This window comes from Idiotropiscis lumnitzeri, chromosome 18 (genome assembly GCF_059441095.1).
Source record: "Idiotropiscis lumnitzeri isolate Australia: NSW breed Sydney's pygmy pipehorse chromosome 18, RoL_Ilum_1.0, whole genome shotgun sequence".
NCBI lineage: Eukaryota > Metazoa > Chordata > Actinopteri > Syngnathiformes > Syngnathidae > Idiotropiscis > Idiotropiscis lumnitzeri.
In genome coordinates, this window is record NC_142408.1 from 12,545,691 (window position 1) to 12,557,273 (window position 11,583).

The following is an 11,583-nucleotide window of genomic DNA, read 5'->3' on the forward strand; positions in this document are numbered from 1 at the left end:
TTTGTGCTTGCAACAGACAGACGCATCCAAACTATACAAATTAGATTAGTAATTTAAATAGCAAACGATACAGTGTACTGTGGAAAAATACGTTTTCAACGTCTCCTCTCCCCCCAAAAATGACGTTATGAATGTTATACTACTGATCAGTCGAGCGCCCCTATTTCTCATTGTTTCTCATGGATTTGTGCTCGGCTGAGCGAATATTTCGCAAATGTTCATGTGTTTGTAAATTACCAGCCAAATAAAGAGGGCAACAGTTTTCAGAATAAATGAAAATGCCAAATATTGACAAATGTCTGAAGCTCACAGAGGACTTATTTATTCTCCCCTTGGCCAGAGCCAAAACGGAGGCGGAGTTTGTTTCCGTCTCTCTTCCCCCAGTCCCCTCAGAGGAAGTGGACACTAGCTGTCTACTTTCCCCAACTTTATTTTTATATTTTACAATAACACCCCCAATGGAAGCCGAGATGGACGACTAAGCGAAAAAACGGGTCCCCGATTTCCCCAACTTTATATATCTCGGAACTGAGTGGACCGGATGAAATCCAACCGTGGTTTTCTCCGCTTCGCAGGGGAGGTAAAGCTATGGGCGCCGTCTACTTCCTGGATATATAACAGCTATTTAAATGGCCTTAGCATTCATTTAGCTCACTTGTCATAGCAAAAGTACTCCCTTTTGTCAAATACAACCGATTAGTCGGATTGGATTTATTTATAATGTTCTCTTACATAAATGCTGGTACTCGTCAAATAAGTTTTAGCTAATCTGCGACGTCTGGTCAACAAGCTAGCAAGCTTTACAAAAACTGTCATTAGCCCTGTTCCATTGAATAACAGTAATTTTGTCAGAACGCTATCCTCCTAGATGTATCATTCCTTTTATAATATTTCATAAGACCTCGAGATTATTTATCTAATTTATATATTTGTCTGTATTATTGTTGTATTGCACTGGAGAGGGGAGCCCTCTAATCTCGTTGCACACTTGAGTACAATGACAATAAAGGGATTTCTAATTCTAATAATGACTGACAGGTCAACATTCTACAGTCAATGAGATAGATAGATAGATATCTGAGAAGCAACACTTATGTGGCGATCTACCCATCTAATTTAGTTGTTAGTTTGTTTATTGCCGGTCCTTCCCTATGGAATGAGCTTCCATTAAATGTTAGGCAAGCCCCCTCTCTGTCCATTTTTAAAACCCGTTCGAAGACTCATTTTTATTCTTTAGCTTTCGACTCAACATGAGACTGGCGCTGTTCTTTAGAATTAGAAATCCCTTTATTGTCATTGTACTCAAGTGTGCAACAAGATTAGAGGGGTATCTTCTGGTATCTATTGTAAATGTGTTTATGTGTTTTAATTTGTGTTCTTATTACCTGCTAATTTATATTACACCTTATGGAAAGTGCTTTGTTACAGCTCCATCTGTTGTGAAATGTGCTATAAAAATAAAATTGTATTGTATTGTACTTTATGCAAAACCTTAAAAAGCTTCTGTTTTAAATTTTTCAGTTCAAGTAAATTCTATCATTTTGCAGGTAGCTGTATCCAGTGGGGAGGAAGGCTTAACCAGGGTGAGAAGGAATGAAGTTCCCCGAACCCTGGGGAGTCCACAGGCTGGTTTTTCTTCTAGAACATGCCATGTCTAGGGAAGCCAAGATGTGGAGGGTCTACGTGCCAAAGAAGCCCTCCTCACAGGTGAAAGCTTAGGCCTACTGCTGTAAAATGCAATTAACACAAGTGGCTCCTTCTCCTGAACCAACAACAACAATAATATTACTACATTGAACTCTAATATTAGCACTCATAGTCCTTTCGAGAATCTTCTCCAGCAGCGCTGAGCGCTGGCACACAGAGCGCAAGTGATTAAAACTGGATGGTAAAATAAATTAACTTTATGGGTGCACACACTACCGTCATTCACTTAAATGAGATCCATAGCGCAGTCTCGCCTCGGTCGTCACCCGCACGACGGTTGTGGGCCCGCCTCAAGGGTGGAGGCTTTGGGGGACTGGTTGCTTGAGGGGTCGAATGAAGGAGCGTGAGGACAAACGGCCGTGCCTTTTCCTTTTTAACTGTATTTATACCTTTGCTGCTGGATATTAAAATCGTGTTGACTTAACATCCCGAAGGAGAAGATCTCCGCCCGGGCCTAGCACGTTCTTTAAGCAGCAGAGGTAATGTAAACAAAAGCGGGACGACGCAAGCTGCTGTTGAGCCTCTGCAGGTGATTTGGAACAAGAACTAGTGAGAAATCACTAACTTCTGGACTGTTGCATTTTCTTAATTTCTTAAAGATAGCTACCTGCTCAGATTCTCCACGCTTCAATGCAACTGCACTTGAGGCTAACCGCTGCACAAAGTGAGGTTTTTAGCGCCAGTTTACGGACGGATGCGTAGCAAAGACTGTGTCGTTACATTCATTATAATTAGAATAAAGCCTGTGACTTTCTAAACGTTCATCAATGGTTGTTATATGTAAAATAATGTATTTCCTTGTGAATATCTTAGCTTGAAAATCACTATCAGCACTCAAATAGCGTCCTGCATTTATTTGAAAATATGTGTGCTCAGGTATGTGCAAAAATCACTAAGTAAATAATTCTGTGAATGATTTGTTCTTTGAAGAATTAATATTAACTATACAGTTTAAGATAAAGCTGACATACAGTAAACCGCTCCCATGTGCAGTCCCGCTGTAATGTTCCTCACAAAATTGAAAAAAAGGGAAAATTAACACAAATTGTGAATATAGACATGTAACGACAACAAACAAGTGAAAACATACATTAACAACATGAATTTCTGCTAGTTGGCAGCTTTAGCAACTTAGGAGGTGGTACAAACAAGTAAAAAAAAAAGTTGCATTCACCAGTTTACAATCAGTACAAAAACAGTATAGAGCCCTGCTTTGATTTATTTTGTATTTATTTTATTTAAGTGCAGAACATTCTCATGTTTGTGGTTGAATTTAAATATCCAACTATTTGGAATAAATGGGTCATATTTTCCTCATACCTACCTACTGTTGCTGACTCGTGTTATTCGGTTTAATAGTAGTAGTTGACTTGATAAAAGCTCTTCTAACAATTCTTACTAAAAATAAATTAAAGCATGTATCATTCGTGTTGATATCGTATTGGACATTATTCTAGGCCCCAAAGTTGTACCATCCAAACACGGCAGGGTTGCCATGTCGACAACTGCATAGTCATGCTTGTTTGTCATGTTATGGTCACTATACTGACAAGACAGGAAGTCAGCTGATAGCTGAGAAAGCGCGAGTGTGAGGTTCCCTAATGTTGTTCATCATAGATTTGCTTGAATGACAGTCGTACAGAAAAGTGAATCATTTTAAGAAGGAATCGAACTGGATTCCTGTTAATGATTTGCCTCTAATCCAGTTTGTAGTTGTCACAACTCATGAACAGAGTCAAAGTGAAGTAGGAAATTGACATTTGCCTAAATCAGTATTGCCTGAATTCAATGTTTTGAGTCTAATACATTTTGATGTTTGCTAAGAGTTAGTACACCAGTGGTCTATTTACTGTTTTAGACCACCATTCGGATTGTAATGATATTTTACTCAATCTCCTCAAGTGTTTTTATACCTCGAAAAAAATGACCTGCTTTTCTTGAATCAGTGGTTCTCAAAGTGTGGTACGAGTCCCACTCGTGGTACATGGGCTAACCCAAGTGGTCTCATTTGCGTTTGTCTTTCGGCTTAGTCCCTGTCATTATTCAGGGTTTTTATACATTTGTTATTTATTTTTTCAAAGCTGTTTGTTTTCACACATTTATTTATTACATTTACTAACGACCAATCATGGCTCAAGACATTATTGTCTAATCATATATCAATATCACTATGTAGCGCACAGACATCTGATCAATACATATGGAAATTGCACTCAATATATTGTTCTATGGATTTAAAAAAAAAAAATCAGGACACAAACGTATCTCACTGAGCTGCGAGTGTTCGAGGTCAAGGTCGTGTGATTCGACCAGCCTTACTCAACAACACCATTTTGTTTAAAAAGACATTTAATCTTTAAATTAACCAGTTAATTAGACCTTTTCATAGTTATTTATTATTTGAGGTTATATTTTAAAATAAAATGACCAAAATTTTGCCTCTTTCCTCCGAGTCCTTATTTTGAAGATTAAATGAATAAATGATATTCAATATATATTGATATCAATGAATATGAAATACTTATATCATGATACACTTTTCAACCAAATTGCCCAGCCCAATGATTAGCCAACACTTCTACTGTGAAATGTGTTTATATTTTTTACCCAAACAGAACAATGTAATTAATTCTAAGGACTAAAACAAATCATTGAGAGTGTGATGCAAGGTTGCCCCAGTTGTTTTCTGTTTTTTCATACAGGATACAGATATCTCCCCGACTCAGCGGGACAAGGCCGTGTGCTGGCTGACGGAGCTCCATTGCAGATTGCAGCTGTACCCAGAGACTCTGGTGTTGGCTGTTAGCATTCTGGACCGCTTCCTGGCTTCCATCAAAGTAAGCAAATGCAAGAGCGCAAACCACTCTGTCACTGCCGCTGTTATCATTTGCGTCATCCTTAATTATTCTGTATGTTTTATTTGATCTACTTTTACTATATTATAAGCTCAAAATGTAGTGTGACATACCAAAAAGGTGTTCCAATCCTATTTGGTTAAAAACTCAAAAACTTCTGTGCACAAATTGATGTCTTGCTGCCAGAGAACATTTTGGCAAGTTTATATTTTTAAATAGTTTCCTGTTACACACAGTTGTTCTTTATACAGAACAATCACAGCAGCATGTTAATTTGACGTGAAAATATACTTGTGGTAATACTTGGTAATGTTGAATGTTGGTCAGTTATATGACGCGCGTTTTGTTTGCAGATAAAAAGATTGTTCCGATCTCAAATGTTATGTTTATCTACAGAAAAGTTACAGACTTACAATCATTACCTTAATCGAAATAACTTTCTCCGTATCAAATTGCATCGTTAAGTAAAAGCAATATATTGCTTTGCGTCAAGTCGTTAGGCCTTATATAAATATGTAATGTGTCGTTGCACCCCTATGAACCAGACATTGATGATTACAAAAAAGGAGCTTTTGTGTCTGATTTTCATTCTTTGCTTTCAGGCTCGTCCAAAGTACCTCCGCTGCATCGCTATTGCTTCTTTCTTTCTGGCTGTCAAGACCTGTGAGGAGGATGAGGTAAACACACACACACACAATATGAACACAAACATTACCGTTGACAATGGGAAGTTATGCGAAAGGGTTCAATTGCCATCTATTTCACATGAAGACGTGTTCGCGTGTGTGTGTTCCTCCCAGTGTGTGCCCTCTCTGAGGGAGCTGGTTGTGTCCAGCAGCTGTGGCTGTTCCCCCTCCGAAATCCTGAGGATGGAAAGAATCATCCTTGACAAACTCAACTGGGATCTCCACAACGCCACACCGCTGCACTTCCTGCATATTGTACGTATTCACTCATGCTGCACACAGTCTCCTACAATTAGATTTAAGACTCCTAAAGATTAGTGGGTCATCGTCTTAACAATTATTGCCCACTCTAACTGCGCTAGCACAGCCATAAAGTCATAATTACAGTAAATATTTGTGTATACAACACTGCTTGGCCATAATTGTCAAACAATCTGGAACATCGATTCGTGTCCCACGTGATGAGGTTTTTAGCAGTTTGATCATGGTGCAACATTCGTACCCTCCACACGTTGTACATCGCTATCATCAGAAGCCTAGGACGTCCTTTGAAGGGCTTTGTGGACTTAGTATTGCATTCAGTGTTTTTCCGCAAGAAATGTTTGTTTTGATGGAATTTGTGACTAATTAGGCTGTAATCTATGGCAATCGTGTAATTTGCACAAGTGAACCGTTTGTGCTTTGTTGGACCCCGTTGAATATCTGAAACTGGGGCTTGCTTTAGAAAACCTGTGCTATGCATTCAAAACACGTCAATAGGAACTGAAGACTTAAATTTAATTTTTGCCTTAATTTATCTCATCAAAGAATAGCTTAATTAATTTGTTGTATATGTATAAAAAATATTGTATTATTACTGTAAAAATCATACTTAGACAATGTTTTATACCTATTTTGTTAATTAATTGGTTAATCTATTTGAACTAAACTGATAATAAATTATAACATTAAAATTTAACGTATTTTCTATTCTTCAAATGTATTTATATATTTCAACCTCATCGACAATGGCACGTGTCTGTTTTAAAAATCAAATTTGACCCTTGAGCACAAGCGTTTACTAGACATTTTTTCTCTTTGCATCTGTTATTGATAGCTTTTAGTGACACCTCCTGGCAAAAGGAAGTTACTGACTGGTAGTAATAACCTTTATGTTTTCTGTTGCATTTAAGTGCAGTAAACGAAGCACTTTTTTTTCACGCTTCTCTGTAAAAGTGTGGTGTTAATTATTTTACTGTAAAATAGTTCGTGGCATCTTATGATTTTTTCCCCATTGGTTCTTCTTCCTCAGTTCCATGCAATGGTGTTGTCATGTTGTTCTGGGTTTTTGGACTCGTTGCTTGGACTGAACCGCTCTCAGCATCTTGCCCTGCTCACACGACGACTTTACCGCTGTTTGGCCGATCACACACTCATTCAGGTACTTGATTGAATAATACAATTTCTATACTAGGCCCCGACCAATTAGAGATTTTTTTTTAGACCAATGCTGATTTCAAGATTTGGCAGAATAAAACTCCGATAACCAATTACTCCGCAGATTAATTAAATAAATCTATAATGAATAATATATATATATTGTTGGGTCCCTTACCACTTACAAGAAAGATATGAAGTACAGCATTTGTCTGTTGTGCAATAATTTGTCGTATAGTATTTGCTTAATTAACAGAGAGAATAGGTGTTTGAAAATCATTCTCTATGTACATGTATAAACATACACATATACAACCTCATATCATCTGTTTGCTTCTGCTGTTTGTTTGAATCATTTTGTTTGTATTTTTTCCCTTTTTTTCTACATGTATATGTACAGTGGATGTACTGTATAAGTTTGTCTCTTTTGTCATGTAGCTGAGAGGATCCATGCTGGCCTTGGCCCTCATCACTCTGGAGCTGGAGACATGCTGCCCTGACTGGCTGGCTCTTACCATAGAACTGCTAAGGAAGGCGCAGGTACTGAAACTCTTTCAAATGTGTCGATCGCAAGAACAAAAGAAGCTCACTGAGTGCAACTATGTAAAAAAACATTTTATAACTATGTCATACGTGAAGATTCTAAAATGTGGTGTGGGACTCCAGAACTGGTTGCAACTTTTGGAATTATTTACCTCCAACCAGTTCTTCCTAACGATACTTTACATGACGTCACGGAAGTGGTGGGTTATGTCTACGACAAAAACCTCCTTCAGCTAAGAAGAAGCACACAGAGGAAGAGACGGTCTCAATCATCTCAGTTGTCTCATTCAAGGGTTCAAATATGCAGTAGCATTTGTCTACTTGGTATTAAATAAAATTCCGCAAGTGGGGCATATTTGAATTTTTGCATACAGAACTTCTCATTTTCATATGGTTCTAGTAAATGGTCAAATGAGGGTATTAGATTCGTATAACAGCATAAATTCTTTTCTGTTGTCCTCTTCTTAGATCGACACCTCAGAGTTGATTCGGAGTCGAGAGCTGGTTGCAAGTAGTCTTTCCACACCGAGAGCTTCCCTGCCTCCAAACACTGTCTACATCTACCAACCCCTTCAAAGCCAAACCAACTGGCAGCCTCCAGCCCAGGACTCTCTGGGTATACAATCTTAAATGAATTTGCTCGAGTCAGAATCTGTAATAATGTCATTTACATCAGCAATTCAAATAGCCGCCATCAGCTTTCAACAAGTTTCATGAATATTAAAAGTGGCGAAGTTGAAGTTATTATTATTTTCCCTCTTCTTTTTAGGGAACGTCACCTCCTCCATTGAGTCTTCCACACCAGCAGCTGGAGTGGAGGAGGGGCACCAGCATCGATTTAGCACCGCCCTGCCCACCTTCAACTGTGGCAGCCTGCCGATGCTCTTGTCTCCTCCGGAACCGTTTGGTCACCTCAACCGCGTGCACAAAGTCACCATGCGCTGCAAGGCCTCGGCAAAGCGCAAGGTAAAACAAACTCAATGGCACTCTTGTGGAAATATGTTGTAGGATCAAGTCAGTTTCATTTGTATGACGCCCAACTGTGGCTTTTTTTCTTTTAAATTATGTAATATGGATGTTCCCTCTCCGTGTCTTAAGGTGGAGGAGATGGAGGTGGACGACTTCTACGACGATATCAAGCGCCTGTACAATGAGGACGGCATCATAACCGCCACCATCCAAGAGGGGGCAGCATCTGCCATGGGGGCCATAACACCAGCAAGTGCAGAGGGAGGTCTCGGAATCCTGACATCACAACAGGAAGGCAGCTCCTCCCCCTGCCCGCCGCTGCAGCCAGTCCGTGCCACATAGAAAGATTTCCCAACTGTGCTCATCGCAACCATCTCGCCACCGACGGCATCGTCCCAACCATCTTAACCCAAAAGTTAGTTACGGCTGAATAGCTCGATGTAACAGCAAATGTTGCATAAAGGTTACCAGTCAAATGCAGCCTCTCTGATATTACATTTCAGTTTGACCTCAGTGGTTGAGTTGGTTTCAATGAGCACAATCCGTCCCTCAAATCTGCTCAGGTATCATGAGGTTAGCTCCCGTCATCCCCTTCGGTCAGTAAACAGAGTCCAAAAAAAATAATAATTAACATAAAAAAATATATATAAAAAAAACTGCTGCTATTATTGCTGTAGTTCCCATTGTTTGACATCAGGAAAAAAATGAAAATTATATATATTTAAAAAAAAAAATCAAAAAAGTTACCCTGAAAAATATTTAGAATGGATTCTCTGCTCTACTCTATCTCTAGTGTAAATTTTTATTTGTTTTCCCCTTAAATTTGTTGTCATCTACTCACTGTCCACTTCTCTCTTTATGTCTACCACTGTTTCACACTTCACCTTTTGAATGTTTGTGCAGGATCAATGAACTGGTCCTCACGCAAAAAGAGAGAAAATTACAATGTTTAGCAAAGAGCACTTTTTGATCATATACGCATGGAAGGCTGATGAAGTTCCTCCTGGCTTGTTTGGCCTCTCAGCTTGTAGAGGCTTAAATGAATGATGGTTTCTCAGGGTGCTTTCTTGATGCTTTGGGTTTAAACTGAAATGAGACATCTCAATGGAAGAAAATATATATTTTGGGCACAATTGAAACAACTGCTGCAAATCTCAAAGAGCACCTTTAACCTCAAATAGTTGAAGCATACAATAAGCAACTTGAGAAGCCAGTTCAGCATCCCCAAACCATTAATTTCCTAACGTAATATCAACAGACTAACGTGTGTGTGTGTGTGCGTGCGTGCCTGTGTATGTGTTTGCGTCTGTGAGTGTAAGAAGAAGCGGTCCAAATTGCATTTGGCCGGATGGATTTAAAATACAAGTTAATATATTGTAGAGTAAACACAAGGGCATTTTAAAATGGAGCGTCAGAAATGTGTACGCTTCTGTCTGAGCTGAACACACGGGCAAAATGAAATGAGTGATGACAGTCACAACATGCTCTGATTTTAATCTGTTGTTTTATTCTTGCAAAATGCTCTGTTTGACCTGCTGGAGGGGCCTGCTGGATGCTGATCATGGTACCTGAACGCACCATACGGCACAACAAAATAAAGAGTGACAACTGATAATGATCGTTTTGTGTTTTATTTACAATGCGTAATTTTGGAAACTTAAAGTCTTTTCTTCCGATTGCTTTTATATGCTTCAATTTTATTTACTAAATGTCCTCTAATTTTTGTGTTAAAAGTAACGAAAAAATGGTCTCAAAATACAACCACAGACTTCTCGAATCAAACGCTGCGGATAAACTATAATACATATTTGGTCAGTGTGTATTTGGTCAGGCCCATTCATATTTGTTCGCTGACTCAATTTTCAGCTTTCCAGTTCTCTACAACACTAAAATGAAACAAGAAGTGCAGACTCACCTCACCTATTTACATCCAAATCACTTGCACGGTGTAAGAATTAGAACAGGATTTATAAGTGCATTAATAATGTTCTAGAAGTGAATTTCTATATCTGTCACCTCGGTGTGTGTAATATATAAATAAATAAGTGGCGTTGATCCGATCGAAATGAATTGGGGCAAATTAAGTGATTTTCAGCGGATTAATTTCACCTGAAAAGGATTTTATTGCAATGTAATTTCACAGTGAAAAATACAAACTATGAACTGACTGAAAATGACACTACTAACTTAAACCATAATGGGAGTGCGCCCTCTGCTGGGTTTATGTGGTATGACACATCCAACTCATTACGAAGTGAAGGACGTCTTTTTACCACAACTTTTGAACCCAGTGGCCAAGACACTCAGAACCGACATCGACATTGGCTGTCGACACCACCCGACACGTGCTGCCAGTCAAGAACTTCCACATTGCCGGTGACAGGCTGGAATTTCTCGATAAAGCAGAAGCTTGAAGTTTGAAATAAAGCGAGATACTTCTGGAAGGCTTCACCGAAGGAGATCACGAGGATAGCCGTGTCCCTCTGGCGTGCCTTCAAGACATTAAGAGGGACTCGAAGGACATGAATCAGCAGTTACCTGGATTGCATTCGGAACTGCTGGAGTTGTTATCGCTGCATTCCCGTCGCACCGACTTGGTGCAGCAGGCGGACGAGGAGGACAAGCTCGGCTCTGCCAGGGTCCCGGAGCTGTACTGCCCAAAATTGTGACAGTGTGGGAATACATTGTACATTCGCTTTCCAGCACAAATTTGATGCACATTTTTTAAATAAAAAAAATTGCTTCCCCCGATTTTATTTTTTTTAAAAAGGCGCTTCGACTCCATGTGGGCGGAGTCAAACGTTGAGGTTGAACCTTGCACTGCGCTATGCAGCAGTTGACGTTATCGTGATGGGAAGAGCTTGAACAATTCAAGCCACTTCTCTGCCATCTTGTGGCATGTATAGGTTATTGTCATTTTACGCGCGGATTCTTGCGATTCACAACTTTGGCCCGATTTGTTGGGCATGGCGATTCTTTAATGTGATGTAAATAACACTTAATTAGCAATGTTCAATTGATATTCGGACAGACCTCCAACAATTTACTAATGTTATTCGATGGGTTAAACATAAGATAAAGCTTGTTGGATTAGTCAGCTTAGCGAATGATGGTTGTTGTTGATGCAATTTATTTTTAATTATGTTACAAAATATATTGATGTATAATAACAGAAATGTACTTTTCTGGTGAAACAGTATAGCTTATGACATACTTTACAGTACATTTATGACCAACGAGCTTTAGATGCGACTGAATGCTAAAAACAAATTCCTGAGACATGTGCTCACTTGTTTTCAAGGAAGAAAACATGCAAGTGGAGCAGAACTTGTTTTACCCGTGTTTGCATTGGGATGGTAAACTATCTTCACAAATGCACCTCTGACTATTCAATAAACTCCTTGGTA

General features: G+C 39.1%; 1 protein-coding gene across 1 annotated transcript; it reads left to right on the top strand.

Annotated features, from left to right (window-relative positions):
* Positions 1 to 352: 352 nt before the first annotated feature.
* ccni (cyclin I) lies at positions 353 to 9,791 on the top strand. Its single transcript, XM_088281626.1, has 10 exons — positions 353 to 580; positions 1,548 to 1,707; positions 4,410 to 4,544; positions 5,165 to 5,239; positions 5,363 to 5,503; positions 6,540 to 6,668; positions 7,103 to 7,204; positions 7,676 to 7,823; positions 7,977 to 8,173; positions 8,306 to 9,791. Exons 2-10 carry the CDS (start codon positions 1,594 to 1,596, stop codon positions 8,516 to 8,518), a joined length of 1,254 nt encoding a protein of 417 aa, XP_088137752.1. The 5' UTR covers positions 353 to 580; positions 1,548 to 1,593; the 3' UTR covers positions 8,519 to 9,791.
* Positions 9,792 to 11,583: the final 1,792 nt, after the last annotated feature.